This window comes from Phocoena phocoena, chromosome 19 (assembly GCF_963924675.1).
Source record: "Phocoena phocoena chromosome 19, mPhoPho1.1, whole genome shotgun sequence".
NCBI lineage: Eukaryota > Metazoa > Chordata > Mammalia > Artiodactyla > Phocoenidae > Phocoena > Phocoena phocoena.
The window spans coordinates 29,694,813-29,714,429 of record NC_089237.1 but is presented as its reverse complement, the minus strand read 5'-3'; the positions used below and the strand labels follow the sequence as shown (position 1 = coordinate 29,714,429).

General features: G+C 38.7%; 1 protein-coding gene and 1 pseudogene across 3 annotated transcripts in view; one reads left to right on the top strand and one right to left on the bottom strand.

Moving 5' to 3' along the window:
* Window positions 1-739: 739 nt before the first annotated feature.
* The window catches only part of TRIM37 (tripartite motif containing 37), a 114,806-nt gene continuing 95,928 nt past the window's right edge, over window positions 740-19,617 (bottom strand). For 2 of the 3 annotated variants that reach the window (XM_065896411.1, XM_065896412.1), the window contains 5 exons: window positions 14,096-14,224; window positions 13,564-13,753; window positions 11,563-11,681; window positions 2,162-2,272; window positions 740-822 (listed from right to left, as the gene is read on the bottom strand). In XM_065896411.1, the coding sequence (XP_065752483.1) occupies window positions 740-822; window positions 2,162-2,272; window positions 11,563-11,681; window positions 13,564-13,753; window positions 14,096-14,224 (632 nt within the window). The remainder of the gene's footprint in view (window positions 823-2,161; window positions 2,273-11,562; window positions 11,682-13,563; window positions 13,754-14,095; window positions 14,225-19,617) is intronic. The other variant, XM_065896413.1, reaches the window with a different exon arrangement.
* LOC136138333 (palmitoyl-protein thioesterase 1 pseudogene) lies at window positions 14,588-15,571 on the top strand (annotated as a pseudogene).

Here is a 19,617-nt window from a genome sequence, read left to right as displayed (position 1 = left end):
CGAAATAATTTTAAATGTTCTTACATGTGTTCATACGACCAGAAACATAACCAATCCGTATTAACTTAATTCATTTAAAATTACATTTGTAAAGGTCACACAAAAGAAAGCTTAGGTGTCATTAATTAGTGTGCCTGCACTTGAACAAACAAGAAAAGATAAATAAATTAACCTCAGTCAATCAACATATTCCAAAGAGGAGATTCAGTCTAGTGTTACTTCAGTTATCCACATAAAGTGTCACAGGGAAGAATCTACACATTAGTAATATTTCTGCTCACTAATCTACAGGCACTAGTGAAACTATAAACTATAATTAAAACCCAAAATATAAAGGTGGTCATTTAAACACAACTGAGTGTCTAGCCAAGACAGAAGAGCACCGATGCTGAGCAGGTTACTGAGTGCATGCACTGTCTCCAGGTACGTTTCCTGGCAGTTAATTGCCCTTCTGTTACAGTAGACAAACTGCCTTTTATGAATATACTATTTACTAAATTAATTGAGGCTACACTGTTATTTCATTACATTACACAGAATTCTTCCCACACAACTTTTTCCTGTGTACTAATGTCTTACACTAGAATTGTGCTACTTTCTAAAGTTTCAGAATTACTATTTCAAGTAGAGATGATGAAAAAAATAAGACCAAATCTGATTATCTGACTGTTGACAAGTTTGAGCACCAACTACAGCAAAATTCAAGGTAGCTTGCAAGTCAGTTTTCTTGATTTGAAAATTACCTTCCACTGCTTTCATCAGTATTGAAGCTGAGATCTTCAGGGCCTATTTGTTCACCATCAGGAAAACTGGAACGTGTATCTAGGAGAAAAAAAAGAGTTAACATTTTTAAAAGACCAGTATTTTCTTTTCCTTATCTCGAAACGATCTTACCAAGTGTGTTATTTAAGTGATAAAGATGTGCTGGGTTGTGAACAAATCTCTATTTTTAGAGAATTTTTGATCTGAGTCAAGTGTAACAAACACAAAGGGAAAATAAAGGAGAAAAAAACCAAATGTGTAATGGACGCCCACAATTAGAAGATGAAAGGCATTGCCTGACTTTGTCGCCCTGGGGACACTATGGGAGCAGCTAAAGAAGGGAATAGGAAAGGATGATGATGTACACTCTAAAGACTGATTTTGTAAATATAAATGTATTTCAAAGCCAATTAAACTGCGCATGCAAATATCACTACAAAAACTCATCAGCACTCAAGATAACTTGCCTGAAATTTGGCTGCTGCTTCTATAAGCAGAGAAGATTGCTAAGAGTACCTTAATACCTAAAAAATCATCAAGTGACTGAGTCTGAACTAAGAAAGACACTAGAATATCAGAGAAATATGTAAAATACAAAGCCGACAATTAACATAGGCCTGACAATGTTGTTATTCCAGGAACTCTTATAGAGGAACGCTCAGATTGATCGTTAAGGTCTCTGGATAAAATATTAACAGTGGGGGATGGGTGTTAGACTTATTGTGGTGATCATTTTGCATTGTATACATATATCAAATCATTATGCTGTACACCTAAAATAAAACAAAACAAAATACTAACAATGGGTTTCTCTCAGTGAGTTTTTTCCTAAGACTTTTTTAGGAGGAAGTGGTAATAAAATCAATGATTCCATAATCAGCATCCATTTCTAAGAAGTCAGAAAGAGTTATCTTTAAAAAAGTTCCCTTATTAGCTAGGCTACAAATATCTCTGAAAAGCAAAAAAAAAAAAAATCTGAAACCTCCCCAGGGGCTGGCAACATTTTCTACAAAGGAGCAGATAGTAAATATTTAGGCACTGCAGGCCACAAATGTTCTCCATGGAAAATTCTTTTTTGTTTGGCTTTTTTTTTTTTCCATTCTCAGGTCATGGGCTGTACCAAAGCAGGTTGCCAACACTTGCTCCACGCAGTAAGTAGCACGCATTAGGTGGTGTCTGACCGCCTACCAAATTTTTTCAGTACGTGCTCCATTTAGTTTATCCCACAGAATGTCGTCTCACAAATGACAATAATTTAAAAAAGAAAAAGCAGCAGAAGCAGCAAAGCAGAAGCAGCAGAAGCAGCAAAGCAGAAGCAGCAGAAGCAGAAAGAGAAGCAAAGGAAGCAGCAGAAGAGATGGTTTAATTAATCCCCATGAAATGACGTCATGGGTTGCACCTTCATCCGGCAGCCGTGCCATGAAGGAGTCGCTAAATCTGCCCAGGCTGGCGCGCTCCTCCTGCTCCTCGTCCTCAGCGTCACATTCAATATCACTGTCGCTACTCATTCCTGGCAGGAAAGAAGCAGAGAACATGTTTCTGACAAGTAACCACTGCAAGAAAAAGGCAATCTCCCTATCATAAATTGAGATTCCTAGTGAATTTTACACTGAATGCCAAGAAAACAGAAGATACCAAGCAAACAAAACAAAGAAAAAAGTAACCACACAAACCTAAGTTCTCTTTAGTTATTTAGAGCAGTATTTATTTTCATCCTCAAAAATTAAAACTGCCCTTTCCACAGTACCTGAAAAGTTAGAATTTGAAGCCAGTATTAATTTCATTATACTGAGAACACTTTTTCCAAGGCAAACATAGGTTTTTTCCCCCCCTAAAGAGTCATAAGAGATAACAGCTCTTTTAATCCTGATTCAACAGCTTCTAGCCTAAAACATATATAAATATAAACACTCATAAATACAAATACATATTTACACTTATATTTAGCTGTGTGTATAAAAAAATTCCAGTAATTTTAGCAATAAGTGAGTTACTGTCCCATTTGGGCCTCCAATTTTGTTTTTTGCATATGAGTAGGTTTTTAAAAGAAAAGTTCTATAGAATTTTTATAGTACAGAAAGTACTTCTGTTTCAACAAGACAGTGATCAAGAAAATCTGAAAATCTTTCTGCTACAAACCCTTATAAATGCTAGATAAAATATAAACTTAAAAATTTTAATGAACAGCTATATTTAAAAGAACGAATGGAAATCCATAGGTATAGAGACAAAAAGGATATGGAAAACTAGTGGGGTAGATGCAGTTGCCCCAGAGAGCTTGATGCGGAAGTCTTTAATACTCTGTTGGGGATAGGAAAAAACCTCTGGATCCACCATAGAAAGGGAGTTGAAAGTGAGACTAAAACTGCACTCCCTGCAAAAAGCTAAAACTCTTACTGAAAGAATAAACTAAATAATTCTGTCTGCTGTCACAGGAAGACAGCAGGGAATTTTGTCTTGTTTCTGGGCTCAGCTCACCTCAGAATTCAAACTAAGGCCTGTGTGTATCATTTAAGTTTGGGATTAAGGTTGAGGTTCAAATCTTAGGAAAGTAACATAAAAACTGGTCAGGAGCTAGTGTGATCCGAATAAAGCAATTTATTCCTCTGGAGGGAAGGTTCTAGGTAAGATGAAGCAAGCACGTTCCACCCCATCTTTCCCACTGAATGCAGCTATAAAACCTGGACAGAATGCATGAAGTGGCTATTTGAGGATTCTGAAAAGTAAATGGGGACAGGCATATTGGTGTAGACAAGAATTTGAAGTATCAACAAATTGGCAGATTTAAACAAGACCCAGAGTCTCATAAAATCATATTAAAAATGTCCAGGATACAATCCAAAATTGCTTCACCGTATGAAAAACCAGGTAAAGACAAGAACGAACATCAGTGCTGAGATGACAGAGATAATGTTGAAATTATCTAACACAGACTAAAGCAGATATAAAAATGCTCATGAATAGTCTTGAAACATATTTAAAAGATCTCTCTGGTGGGAAGCTTCCACAATCCAGGTCACAACAATTATAGTGGCGGGGGGTGGGAGGGATGATTCTCACAAGGGGTAGAAAAAGTCTCAAAAAGTTATGTTCCAATCAAAATTTACAAACAAGGCAGACAATCTACTTGAAGTAAGAGTCAGCAGATATACAAATAGAAGGACAATACCATGAATTTTTTCACAAAATAGAGTACAAAATTCTGTTTAATGTAGAAAAGGACAGATTTTTTTTTAATTACTAGACTTTTCAGATATAGTCATTAAAATTAAACTATTAATAGATGAATTTAGGCAAGGTTGAAAAACTTAAAGACAGAACTGAGAAAATTAACCAGAGTTTTAAAGAACAATGAGATTGCCATTATAAAAAAGAGGTTAAGAAACACAGGGATAAAAAAGGAATGGTTCAAACTGTGTCAACTAGACAGCCATAAAGACAGCAAAGGAGAGACAATATATTAAGAGAAAATGGCCAAGAATTCTCCATAATTAATGAAAAACATTCTGAATTGAATGGAAATAAAAGTACAACATATCAAAAGTTTGGGGATGTGGCTAGAGCAGTGCTTAAAGATAAAGTTACAGCATCAAATGCTTATATTAGAAGAGAAAAAGGCCTCAAAGTAATGGTCTAAGCATTTACTTTAAGAAACTAGAAAAAAAAGTAAATAAACTTGGGTAAAAGGAAATAAAGAACAGAAATTAAATTAGCAGGAAAACAAAAGAAAAAGAAATAATTGAAACAAGAGTTGTTTGAAAACGCCAATAAAACTGAAAAGCTTCTAGGTAGACCAAGACAAAAGAGAGTAAAAAAAAAGGAATAAAAGAGGGGACATCACTAGAGATTCTACAGACATTAAAAGGGTAATAAGGGAACAGTATAAAAAACTTTATGCTCTTGAAATCAAGAACACTGATGAAATGGACAAATTCTTTGATAGACACAAACTACCAAAATTCATTCAGGTAAAAATAACCTGAATAGGTATTTTAAGTATTAAAGAAACGGAATTTGTAGCTTAAAAAACTATCAACAGGGACTTCCCTGGGACTTCCCAGGTGGCGCAGTGGTTAAGAATCGGCCTGCCAACGCAGGGGACAGGTTTGTGCCCTGGTCCGGGAACATCCCACAGACGGCGGGGCAAATAAGCCCGTGCGCCACAACTACTGAGCCTGCGCTCTAGAACCCGTGAGCCACAACTACTGAAGCCCGTGCCCCTAGAGCCCGTAATCTGCGACAAAAGAAGCCACCGCAATGAGAAGCCCATGCACCACAACGAAGAGTAGCCCCCGCTCGGCACAACTAGAGAGAAAGACCGGCACAACTAGAGAGAAAGACCCCTCGCAGCAACGAAGACCCAACGCAGCCAAAAATAAATAAATAAATTTTAAGGAAACAAACAAAAAAAAGATCAACAAAGAAAACTGTAGCCCCAGATGGCTTCACTGGTGAATTCCTTCTCTTCTGTTTTCAATAAGAGTTTGTGTAGTACTATTTCTCCCTTAAATACTTTGAAGATAGGCTGGATGTGTGGACGTTTCTGAAATTTCCTTACTAAGCAAAGGAAAAAACTTTCCTGCTCTCAAGAGTCAAGAGTGATACTTAACTGCTTAGAGAATAAACCAGCTACTTGCATGACGCACCACCTCCACCTTCTGGCCCTTCATGGAACTGCTGCTGAAAACTCAAACCCACATGAGTTACTGAAATTCTAGGCACAAATTTGACCTCTTCGTACTAGTGTTTCTGAACTCCTGACATATATTAACCTCCAGGATTCACAAACGAGGAACTGGAATTCTCAGGAATTCCCCAAATCTCAACTTATTCTTTTTTTTTTTCAACTTATTCTTTAAACACTTACAATATTTTTCAAACTCTAATAAAGTTATATATCTTTTAAAAATTTTGGTTAGTTTGTAGTATTTACAAGAACTGTAGCCTACAGTGAATATTCAAATACTGGAAAATGCTGGGAACATTACTGGGTAATAGTTGAATAATGTACACTTAGAACTCTTAGTAAGGTTTATAGCACTACATGGAATCACATCAAAAATGCCAATATGGGGGGGCTTCCCTGGTGGCTCGGTGGGTGGGAGTCCGCCTGCCGATGCAGGGGGCGCGGGTTCGTGCCCCGGTCCGGGAGGATCCCGCCTGCCGCCAGGCGGGTGGGCCCGTGGGCCGTGGCCGCTGGGCCTGCACGTCCGGAGCCTGTGCTCTTAGGCGGGAGGGGCCGCAGCAGTGAGAGGACCGCGTACCGCAAAAAAAAAAAAAAAAAGCCAATACGGGGACTTCCCTGGTGGCGCAGTGGTTAAGAATCCGCCTGCCAATGCAGGGAACACGGGTTCGAGCCCTGATCCGGGAAGATCCCACATGCCGCGGAGCAACTAAGCCCGTGCACAACTACTGAGCCACTGAGCCTGCGCTCTAGAGCCCGCTCGCCACAACTACTGAAGCCCGTGCGCCTAGAGTCTGTGCTCCGCAACAAGAGAAGCCACCGCAATGAGAAGCACGTACACGAAGAGTAGTCCCCGCTCGCCACAACTAGAGAAAGCCCGTGCGCTGCAATGAAGACCCAACGTAGCCAAAAATAAATCTATTTTTAAAAATTCCAATATGAGGAATTCTCTTACTTTTGAAACTTCCTATTTCTTGGAGCACCACTCACAGGATTCCTGTATAGTATAGTATAGACTCATTAATATTTACATAGCATCAGACAGGGCCATGAACACATACTTATAAAATGGCAACAGCTATAGCCAGGGCTGATTTGACTGCAATTGCTTCTTTTCAAGGTGCTCCCACTGATCTTAACCTTTGATTCTAGGTACCAGCATTTCCAGTTTATACTTTCAACTTGCCATTAGTGGATTCTTCCAAAGCAGTCATGTTTCTCTGTTTTTTTCTGTTTTGTTTTGTTTTTAATTCATTTTTTGGCCACGTCATGCAGTATGTGGGATCTTAGTTCCCCGACCAGGGACTGTTCCTGTGCCCCATGCAGTGGACGCGTGGAGTCTTAACCACTGGACCGCCAGGAAGTCCCCATGTTTCTGTGTTGACTGTTAAGATTAACAGGAGAACCAGAATAATTTTTTCCGGTTTTCTGATTTCTTGACTTACTTTTCTTAGGATTCAGAAACACATGCATTTCCCAAGAAGCGTTGGAAACAAATTCCTGCATGAAAACACTACTTGTTTTTTTTTATCAAGTCCTAAGATCTGAAGTTCCCTAGCTCTGTGAATGTAATGAGAAAAACAAATTGGTCTCTTGACCTCTAGCTTAATAGTTGACCTATGGGGTCACCAGGTCCTGTACAACCCATTGACATCAGTGAGAGCAAGTAAACACAACGTAAGATCAAATACTTTCATTTTTTGGAAATGAAAGTAGCTACTGTCAAGTAACAGGTCACAAGCTATTTGCTATGTGCCTTGCCCCATACACTGCAATGTCTACCCACTGCATTAAGTAAAGGTTAAAGCAAACTAGTGATATTTCACCAACTATAAGAAATTTGAATACAGGACCTTTCTTAATCTCACCAGAAGGTGTCAACAAGTTTTCACAAAACTGGCTGTCAATGATAATTATTGTAAGATACCATTAAATGGAAGATGCTTCAGAGATGTTCATGTGGGGGGAAAAAACCCCAAAATCAACCCTGCATCTTAAAGTAAAATGTGAAATAAGGTATTTCTATATCAATCACCTACCATATTTTTTGAGTATCCACTATATGCTCAGTAGTCCAAAGCTAACTTTTGAGTTATAACGCCCTTATTCAGGGTTGCTCAAACTTCAGCTGCTTGGAAAATACATTAACCACCTGGTAGACCAAACACTAATGCTTCACTTGCCTTCCTCCTTTCCAGCAGAACCTCAATGTTGTTCAGTCGTCTTCCCTTCTCCAAGTGGCCACGTGGAATGGATCAGGGAGGGGAACCAAACGTTCAGACTTTGCCAAGTTTCCTTTTTTTTCACTACTGATTAATGAGATGTGCTCTCATTGATAAACAGAGACATATAAAATGAAATAATCCTCCCCTACTCCCAGAACGTTTTTCTGACTCCATATAAAGTTTGGAGCTGCAGCAACCACCCTGCCATCCTGAGGGGAGCTAAGCCAACTCACTTAGAATGGCAGAGCAAAAGATGGGGGGACGGGGCTGGTGGGAGGAAATGAGTTCTTGATGACATTAAGCAGGTAAATTTTCCAACCTTGAAACTGCCCTACCAGAGTCAGGTGAGACTTCTTGTTAATACAAGACAGTAAATCTTCCTATTGCTTAAACCAGCTGATTGGGTTTTTGTAACTTATGTCTTCATTGATACACCAAAAGGGATCAGCAATGCTGGAGCATCAGACTTGTGTACTACTCTTAGATAGGGTGCCAGTAAGGTTTGCAATAGGCATGCCATGGCTTTCCCTGGGATGGGTGACACCCCTGACTTAATTGAAAAGGACTGTGCTAATTCAGCAGAAGTCAATCGCATAGTCTCCAGTTTTAGAAAGAACAAGGAAGAGACCGGTCTACCTAAGGAATTCTGTAGGTATCAATTGGGGTAGGGGGGATGTGAGAAGGAAATCAAGATTTTTGCAATGCAGCCATTAACTAGGAGATTAACACAAGGTTGTCCCATATGATCCCAGTTAGAAAGGAAAAGGCCTGTTGATGACTGTCAAGTCTAAGAAAAGTCACTTTTTATTGACTCTCAGGAACATTTAAGAGTCCACTTTAGTTGTCCCAAATTCCCAACTAGTAAACACAAAGAATTTTAAAGTTTTAAAAACTTTAAAACTGGAAACTTTAAAAAAAATTTTAAAGTTTCTTCAAACAGCCTGGCAGTAGGGAGGGAGGAAGAGGAGAGGAAAGAGACACCAATTTACAGTGACCTACCACAGAAAATTTTCTTTTAGGCATTCTGCTTAAGAATAAAGAGGCTCGTTATTCCTAAGCACAGATGTAAGACAACCCCACTCAACTTTTCACCAAGGCTTACCGGTGCGGAAAAATAAAGGTTTTCTTGAGAACTGGCTCCTGCTCATGATAGAATGTACCCACCGCAGTAAGTAAGGCCCCATTCTCCTCTCACAAAGCAAATTTCAAAAGGCACAGAGCTCCTTTAGTTTACCTATTCCCCTCTTCCAGCCTTATCAGTTAGTCTCCTCACTGCCTATCCTGGGACTCAGTGGTAAATAAGCTGTTTCCATACCAACAAATTGCAATAGTGGACTTTCCTGGCACTACTGATTTGCATGTTTACAGTAACTTTTCTTATTGAGTTCTAGGTGCTTTGCATCACTACAACACTCCTTACATAAGAAAAAATGTGTCACTGAGTAACACTGACAGCACTAAATCTCAGATTCAAAGACTTGAAAGTGCAGAGCAGATCCTAAATACGGCCAAGCAAATGCCTTTCTCCAGTTTAGGATAAGCTGTTGATGATTAGCTTTAAAAAAAGAAATGGAACTAATGTCAAAACTTATGGGGTTTTTTGGGTGCTAACTAGCTATTTACATAGAAAAACTGCTGAGAAAATGTGAATTTATGAGATGAAGGCTGAAATTTAAAAGTCCAAGTTTAATTTAACATTCTTCTTTTACCAGTCTTTCTGTCCCCAGAGTTCCACACCCCATTCCCAGTCCCCAACTCAGCTAGAGTAGGAATTTTAAAACATAATTTTATTATTTCACTCCTTGCTTATATTCCATTCAAAGGACAAAGTCCAAATTCTAGCTAGACATACAGTATAATTCCTCATGATCTGACCTCTGCCTCCACTCTGGCCTCATCTTTCACCAGTCTTCACAACTCATACTAACTCATACTCATCCTTTAGGATGATCTTTCCAAGTGTGGACTAGGTTGGTAGAGAGGTGACAGTTAAGAGCATTGGCTCTGTGACTTTGAGTACGGTAACTTACATCTCTAGGCCTCAGCCTACTCACCTATAAAATCAATATAATAAAGTAACCATGTAGGTCTGTACTGAGAAAACATAATACTGGTAAAGTCTTTAGCAATCTTAATACCTAATGAGGGCTTGCAAATATTATCTATTATTTTTATTATTACATACCTGTTAGTTGAGCTCCCTATATACCCCATCACAGCACTCATCATTCCATATTATAATTGGCTATTAACTGGTCTCTAACACCTGTTGTTTGGTTTTCAATTGCTCTCCCTGCTCCCTTCCCACCACCACCAACACATACCCAGCATACTTGAGGACAACTTGCTCCCATTTGTAACTACGACCCACTCTGGCAAGTGATTCTTAAGGAGTTGCCACCCCCGGTTTGAGTTTTCAACTCAACCAGTGGTTCTCAACTGGGGATGATTTTGCCTCCCAGGGGACATTTGGCGATGTCTTGAGACATTTTTGGTTACTGTAATTCAGAGGAGGTACTACTGGCACCTAGTGGTTAAAAGCCAAGAATGCTGCTAAACATTCTACAATGCACAGGGCAGGCCCCTAATACAAAGAATCACCTGGCCCAAAATGTCAATGGCACCAAGGTAGAGAAACCCTGAACTAACAGTAGGTTCAGGAATTACTTTATCACCAGCATCAAAACAATGCCAGACAAATTAGAAGCATTTCACAAATGGTACATAAAAAGAAGGAGCCTATAATTCCAGCACATGCTAAAACAATTTAAGCCACTACAATCTATAATCAGTATGTATAAATGCATGGAAACTAGCTAAGCCCTACAAGCTAATCCTTATAGGTCCTTTCTATAAAGATCAATCATAATATATTTTTCCTGTTGTTTATACAATCAACACTTCACTTTGAAAATCCTTTCCATTTAATTTCTACTGAAATAATGCTGCCCACCACAGGAGCACCAACTAAGATGGAAGACCAAAATGTTTAGTGTTCTTTAACTGAAAAGCCTGAAAATGCCACCACCCCCACACACTCACAGAGCAGTCAGAGGTAGATGCTGGCACCTTTTATATATGCTTTGAGCTACAATTCATCAATCGTGGAAATTCAAATAAGTGCAGAGGTGGTAGGTGGCAGAGTTTCACTAAGAAATGAAAAATCTCAGTGTCAAATATCATTAATAAAGTTGACATGCTTTTCTGCTAACATATAAAGGACAAGCAAGGGCAACACACATAGCCTTGTTTCAAGCACCTTCTGTTAACTCAAAATTACAAAAAAGTCTTCTACACTTTCAGATAAAGAATAATGGACCTGGAAGAACATGTAGACAAATACTAGAAATGTATTGAGAATGAACTGGCAGAGTAGAAGTCAGTTACCACAAAGGATTTTTTAAATGGTTAAAGTTTGGAATCCTTCTAAAAGAGCAAAGTAATCTATAAACATTAATCAAGACTGACTTTAAAAGACAAGGTACTTAACATTTAATATTCTAATTAGTTGTCTGGGGGCATGTTTTTCCCGTAAGACACTGAACATATCCAATTTAATCTTTTCATACCTAGCAAAACTTCAATGCCTATCATGTAGGTAGCATAACACATTTAATGAATGAGCAAATGAAGTATCTGCAGACTTTCCCCCTGTAAATGCCTGTTCTAGTAAGATGTCCTTTTATGTAGTCGATTATCCCATTTTGCCTTCCACTGTGCTTAATGTCCTAGTAAATCAAACTCAGAGGCACAACAAATGCTGTTTTCAGATCAAGCATGTCAGGTAGTAGATAACATCTCAGTAACTGTTTTATTAAACCAACCACTCCCGACCACCACCAAAAAAAGATTATTTCGCCTCCCGCCAACTATGACTTTACCATTCCTTACCTTCCTCTGGGGCAACTGAAGCTCCTTCAGGTAGTATAGGTTGTAATTCCCCAGTTTCAGAATTATTTTCCAAATCAGTCATTTGCATTCCTTCCAGACGACCTCCTTTAACACTAGTCCTCAAAGAGGGAGAAAATAACCTGATATTCTTGTATAACTAGTCACTGATATAATAATCTAGATTTTTTTCCTGTCCAGAAACTGAGCAAACTAAGTATGGTATAGGGCACTGGTGTTTAATACTAAATTTCAAGTTTTACTTTTAAAAGATTCACTAGAAGACTCACGATGAAAGGTTATAAAGTGGTAGATTGCATCAACGTCAATATCCTCGTTGTGATAATATATCAGCGTTTTGCAAAATGTTATAATTAGGGGAAACTGGATAAGGTACACAGGCTCCCTCTATTCTTTCTTATAATTGCATGTGAATCTACAATTATCTCAATAAGAATTCCAATTTAAAAATAAATATAAATAGAAGTCCTTAATAACATGTTCTCACCAATATGGAAAGACTTTTGAGGTATACTGAGTGAGAAAACAAGGTGCACCTTTTGTATTAAAAAAGCTATATGGTCACTTAAATATTGCTTAAATATGCATGAAAGCTGAGAAGACAGCATATACAAAAAATTTAAAACAGCAGGAATGTGTGTGGGCAGAAGGTTGGAAAACAAAGCAGATGGGAGACAAAGATGGGGAAATTTTAACTTAATATTCTTTTTTTTAACTTCCATTTTTGAACCATTTATTACTAGCATTTAAAATTTTTGCCTACACTACCTTAAATCAGGCAAGGAAAAAAAACACAAGCTGGAAAACACCACATGACCCAGGTTGGCAGTGTAATTAACTGTAAAATGAGGGTTATAGCTATGAGCTTTACACATTTATACAGGATTTTACAATCTAGAAAAAAGTGCACATTCGTACACATTTAATTTTTATGACTAAAGGCAGATATAAATCTCCATAACAAAATATAAAAACTAGTTGCAGCTTCATCTTGAAAGGAACATGTATAAAATCAGGCTAGGAAATGGGGAGGACAAGACAATCTCCAATGATTGTAACACCCTTCCACTGCTTAAACTTGAGCTAGAACAGAAAACAGCCACCAGCTGTCCTATTAGATTTGGTAATTATCCAGATCTTAAAACTCTATACAATTAAGTAAACTTAAGGGATATTAATCTTTCTCTAAATTTAATTCAAAGTTCTTTTCAAAGCCTCCAAGGTAGAATTATTCCATTGTTTAAAATTAGAAACGTATTTAATATCCATATAATAGATCAGCAAATGGTTATTAATGGCTCATCTAGCACATTCACAGACAATACATTCCATAATCACTCTCTTTTAAATGGATGGAAGTTTAATTGACAATGTCGACTGGGTGACATGACTGGGATTTGAGTTTATGTTTGGGTGACATGACTGGGATTTGAGTTTATGTTTCCTGGGAGAGAGATAAAGGTACTGATGACCACATATATATATCCTTTTGGGAAATTCCAACTATGTGTTTTGAGGACACTTTCATAAAAGGGAAAAAAAAGATGAGATGAAAGCAGAAAAGCAGTTTTAAAATAAAATCGCCAGAAGCGCTTTGTTCTATACAAAATTCATGTAAAAGACCTATGGGACATAATATAGCATAGCACAAATGCCTTTGAAAAATATGGGACAGATGGAAAAAAAAGTTGACCCAAAAATGTCACAAGGCAGAGGTCACCCAAGGTTATATAACATTATTATCCTAACTTCAGTGAAAATGAGCTCTAATGTATTCAAACTGAACTTCTGGTACTATCTCATTCTGTGAAGAAAGAAAAAGGTAAGGTCTCTGATGCTTGAAGTTACATTTTAATACAACAAATAAACTGCTAAAAAATTAACAAACTAGAAGTTTATTATGTTCATTACGTTGTAGACTTAAAGTGCCAAACAAAACTATTAGCTATTATTCCATTACATAAACAAAAGAAATTAATTTACCCCAAGGTGACCATTTTTCTCCTTTTTTCAATAGTAGGTAAGCCACTGAAAACTGCAACCACAACAGCATCTGAATCCAAAGCTTGACACTGCCGGTCTTCAGATTTGGGCAGGATGTCACCGATACTGCCATGTGTCAAGGCTCGGGGAGAACTGTGCCTGCTCCCAGACTGAGAGCTTCCTGGGGAGCCTACAAAAAATGAAGGGGATATTCAGAAAGAAGGCAAACAAACAGAAAGTTCTCTCTCTAGTTTCCACGTTAGGACATCTCACTATACATATATTTTTAAACTGCAGGAAAACTCAAAAACAATTTTAAAATATAACCTAGTCTTTTTGATGCCAACTATTTAATATGCGGTCTAATGGCTACACTTTCTTACTGATGGGTCTGTTCTGTGTGATCAAGGAACTTTCAAATTGAGTTTCAGCATTTTTGGTGCCTTTAGAGGTCTAAAGTTATACCATCAGATCAATTTCGAGTAACAGACATCTACCCACCAAGATCACATTCTAAACTCTCCAAACTTACCCTCAGACAGAGTTTGACAGTCTCCCTTTGAACGGCTATTTTCCCCAGAGTCTACTGCTCTTCGAAGTGACAGACTACCTGCTATACTGGACCGTGCTGGCTTGGGTGAATTACTCTTCTTATTTGTGGCTGTAAAGACATTTTAAAATATTTCTGATTATGATAAAATAGCACAAAACTTATTACCTAGGAAGTCAGAGAAAGATGTAATCTTATCATCCATGAAAGGTATTCCCATCTACTGTGTCCAAAAATAAACAGAACACTCTGGTCCCAACTGGTTTATTTGGGGTTTTATGCCAAAGGTGTTCCTATTTTGCTGCTTGTGGAACAGTCTCAACTTACAAAAGTAGAAAATTATCAGTGAACTCCAAAAGAAGAATCGTACCAGACATGAACTCTAATCTCCGTTTAATTAAACTAAGTATTAACAACAGAACAATAACCACCAAAACACTTGGAAACTGTAGAATATTACTGGATTAAAAAGAAATGAACACTAAATTAGAAACGAGCCACAATTATAATACTTCAAGATGTTTGTGGCTAAAACAGTAATTAGAGGAAAATGTATAGCCTTAAAATGAATTAATTAGGGCTCTCACTTTCCTGCCGGGGTCCTGCACTTCCCTGGTGCTGGGGCATCTCGACCTGCCAGCGCCACTGCCCCTGGTGATCTGGCATGGGATGGGAGACAGCTGTTGTAATCCCTTAAGCACAGGCACTATTAAACAAATGGTCGAGAAGAAAATACCTGGAATTTACGTCTTATCTTTAGAGATTGGGAAGATCCTGGTAGAGGATGTGGAGAACAGCTTCTTTTTGAATGTCAACTCCCAAGTAAAAATGGTGTGTCAGATTCTTGCTAAGGATCCTAAATTGTAGCAAGGCTACAATGCTATGGGATTCTCCCAGGGAGGCCAATTTCTGAGGGCAGTGGCTCAGAGATGCTCCTATGATCAATCTCGTCTCAGTTGAGGGACAACATCAAGGTGTTTTTGGACTCCCTCACTGCCCAGGAGAGAGCTCTCACATCTGTGACTTGATCAGAAAAACAGTGAATGCTGGAGCTTACAACAAAGCTATACAAGAACGCCTGGTGCAAGAAGAATATTGGCACGACCCCATAAAGAAGGACATAGCAACCACAGCATCTTCTTGGCAGATATTAATCAGGAGAGAGGTGTCAATGAGTCCTACAAGAAAAACCTGATGGCCCTGAAGAAGATTGTGGTGGTGAAATTCCTCAATGATTCCACTGTGGACCCCGTGGATTCTGAGTGGTTTGGATTTTACAGAAGTGGTCAAGCCAAAGAAATCATTCCCTTACAGGAGAGCACCCTGTACACACAGGACCCCCTGGGGCTAAAGGCAATGGACAACGCAGGACAGCTGGTGTTCCTGGCTCTCGAAGGGGACCATCTTCAACGGTCTGAAGCATGGTTTTATGCCCACATCATACCCTTCCTTGAGTGAAACCGTTGTAGTTTGCACCAGAGCTCAGGGAACCCCTCACACTTCCAAACCAGTTCCCTCCATGGCCAAGCCTGAGCTCAGATCCAGCTAGCAACTAATCCTTCTCTTGTCACCATCTAACATGCCCTGCTTGGAAAGATCCAAGATTGGAATCTTATCCTTTGCCTCATCCTATCAGCATATGATGTTGAATGCAAGTTTAATTAGCTAAATAACCATGGAGATTGTTTTACAACCCTTTGATGTGGTCAGACTGTTTCAGGAATTAGGAGTTTGCTGCAGGTCAGTGGCAGAACTGTGCCCAGGCCCGGAAGAGACTGAACAAAGTAAACCAATGAGATAGAGTCTAAGGCAGATGCCTTTCTCAGGAAAATCTAGCCACAACTCAAACCAAGAGGCCAGTACCCAGGCCTGAGGTATTCACATAAATGCTTTCTCAGTTGTGCTGGTGGAGATTTGACCAGTGCTTGGAAAAGTATTGCTTGGATGATGTGTCCACATTATTTCTTGAGGCTGTCCTCCTCTCTTTGAGTGTGCTGCTTTTTGTGGTGTTTTAGCTATTATTAGACAAATTCCGGCACCCCACCATCTTGCCTTGGTAGCACTTTTTTGTCTCCTCAGGTAGTGATGAATTAGTTGCTCTGTCACAAAAGCAGGGAAATAGCAGCCAAGGACTGCTTAAGGGAGGAAGTGTACATATTGCTTAACTTACACGGGGAGGGGGAGGTTTAAAGAAAAATGTAAAAAGAAAAAGGAGGAGGTAGCTGGCTCTTTCCATTCCATCCTTGATGAACCTGTCCTTTCTAAATATGACTTGTGGTCTGGATTCTAGAGTCACTCTATTGCTGGCATTAGCAAAGAATGGGAGGAAAAATGTGAAGAGATCAGGCTTTCTAACTTCCGGCTCAAAAACCTGAGATTACTGCGCACTTCAAACTGCTTCTGCTGTGTTCTGTGAAAAAAAGATTGTTTGCTCAAAAAGCTTAGGGAGTACTCCATATCCCTTTTCTCCTCTTGAAGATCAACCCATCTTAGAATATTAAGGACTCTGAGAATTCCTGTTACAGTACAGAACACCAACCTTAATCTACCGTTTCCCACACTATTTGAGCGTGGACGTCTTAGCCCCTACTCCTTTATCCCATGAAAACCTAGCAACACTTTTTGGAAGACTGTTCTGCAGAATGCCAGTTTGCGGAAACGGTTAGCTGTACTTGGGGGAAGCACTTTGTTACTGCTGCAAAGTTTACCCTCTGTGATTTTTCTTTCACCTCTCTCAAGACTTTTCAACTAAGAGGATGAAAGGTAAGAAGTGGGGACGTGTGAAAATAATTCTATGAAGCTGTCTAAAATAAAGAGTAGCTTCTTAAAAAAAAAAAAGAATTAGAAAAAACGGAAACTAAATGGCCTAACACGCATAAACTCAAGGAGATGGAAAAATGATAAAAAGAAATAAAAAGAAAGCAGAAGAGATGCATTAAAAGGTAACAGGGCTTCCCTGGTGGCGCAGTGGTTGAGAGTCCACCTGCCGATGCAGGGAATGCAAGTTCGTGCCCCGGTCCGGGAGGATCCCACATGCTGCAGAGCGGCTGCGCCCGTGAGCCATGGCCGCTGAGCCTGCGCATCCGGAGCCTGTGCTCCACAACGGGAGAGGCCACAGCAGTGAGGGGCCCGCGTACCGAAAAAAAAAAAAAGGTAATAAACAGGTTCAACAAGGTAGTGGGATATAAGATCAACAATCAACTGACTTTTTATACATCAGCAAAGAACAAGCCGAGAATGAAATTAAGAAAACAATTCCATTTACAATAGCATCAAATAGAATAAAATACTTAGGGAAAAATTTAACAGAGAAATGTTAAGACTTGTATATTTTTGAAAGAAAATAAAGAAAAAAGGAAAAATATTCTGTGTTCATTAACTGGAAGACTTAATATTGTTAACATGGCAATACTCCCAAACTTGATCTACAATACAGATTCAACACAATCCCTATAAAAATTCCTACTGTCTTTTTTGTTTTTTTTGCAGAAATTGACAAGCTGATCCTAAAATTCATAGAAAAATGCAAAAGATCCAGAATACCCCAAAACACTCTTGTATGGAGGACTCACACTTACGATTTCACAACTTGCCATAAAACTATAGTATCAAGATTGTGGTACTGGTGTAAAGACAGAAGTATAGACCAATGGAACAGAACTGAGAGTCCAGAAATAAACTCTTACACTTACGGTCAATTAATTTTTGACAAGGTGGCCAAGATAATTCAATGGGCAAAGAAAAAGAAAAGATGGACAATAACAAGTGTTGATAAGGATATGGAGAAATTGGAACCCTATATACTGTTGAAGAATGTAAAATGGTGCAGCTGCTTTGGAAACAGTATGGCTGTGCCTCAAAAAGTTAAACATAGTTCTCATACAATCCAGCAATTCCACTCCTAAGCATATACTTAAATAAAAACATATGTCCCCACAAAAATCTGTACATGAATGTTCATAGCATCATTATTCATAATAGCTAAAAAGTGGGGAAAAAAAATCCAAGCCCTCATCAACTGATGAGTAGATCAAACAAAAAGTGGTACCCACATACAATGAAGTATCATTCAGCCATAAAAAGGAATGAAATAATACATGCTACATTACAGATGGCCCTTGAACACATTATGCTAAGCCAGAGAAGCCAGATACAAAAGGCTTCATATTGTGTGATTCCATTTATATGAAAAGTCCAGAAGCAAATCCACATAGACAAAATAGATTAGCAGTTACCAGGGGGATAGGGGGAAGGGGAAGATGGGGAATAATAACAGCTCATGGGTATGGAGTTTACGGCAAGAGTGAAAGCAGCTCTTTTGTCCCTTTCCTGTTTGCCCATTTCTGTTCCCCTCTAACCTTAAAAGAACCTAATTATAGGAATGAGATCACTAGGCAATTTAACTCAACTCTTGACTTTTGCTCTCCTGAATGCACACCATGCCTTGTTGATTCTTTTCCTAGAAAAAAAGAAGTAAGAATGAAGAATTTAGCAGTTTAAAAAAATGACTAGCTTTCTACTCCCAACAGCCCCCCTAAGCAATCCTGCTTGGGATCACTTGGGCAAGATAACATCTGAAGGGAGAGTCAGCCAACGTGCACACAGACTGGAGAATGATGCAGAACCCAACCTCCTGCCTCGATGATTCACTGAGGTTCCCCCCCACCCCTCCACCCCATTTTTCCCCTTAAAAACTGTCATGGCTAAGCATGATCTTCGCAGTTGGCCTCTGGACACAAGTCTACCGTCCCCCCAGACTGCCGGCTTTTCTGATTAAAGCACCTTTCCTTTCTACTGACACTTGCCTCTCAAATTATTGGCTTTGGAGCAGCAAGCAGCCGAACCTAAGTTTGGTAATAAGAGGAGGGATGAAAATGTCCTAAACTTAGATAATGGTGACTGTCACACAATTTTGTAAATATACTAAAAACTGCTGAATTGTACATCTGGGGAAAAAAGGTGCTGTGAGAAAAAATTATGACCAATTTCTCCACTGCGAAGTATACATAAGCTATTGGTTAAGGGAAAAAAATGAAGAAGAGATGCATTAACAGAAACAAAGGCAGAAATTAACATAATAAAAAGAAGACAGTAGATGAAATAAATCTAAGAACTAGGTCTTTGAAGACATGAATAAAATGGACAAGCCTCTAGCAAGTCAAATCAAAGGAAAAAATAAAACACAAATAAGCAATGATATAACTGAAAAAGTTAATATCCCATATGCAGAGGAAGTTTCTAAAATTTAAGGGAACAAATGACTTTATACCAATACATTTATCTAATAAAATTAATTTTCTAGGAAAATTAATTATGAAAACTGATTTAAGAAGCAGCAGAAATACGAGACCAATAAACACACAGAAATGAAAAAGGCTGTTAAAGTTTTATCCCTGAAAGAACAACTAGATAGTTTTATGGATGAGTTTCATTACACTTTTAACGAGCAGATAACATGTTAAAATAATTTTACAGCATAGAAAAGGACAAAAGCTTCTGAATTT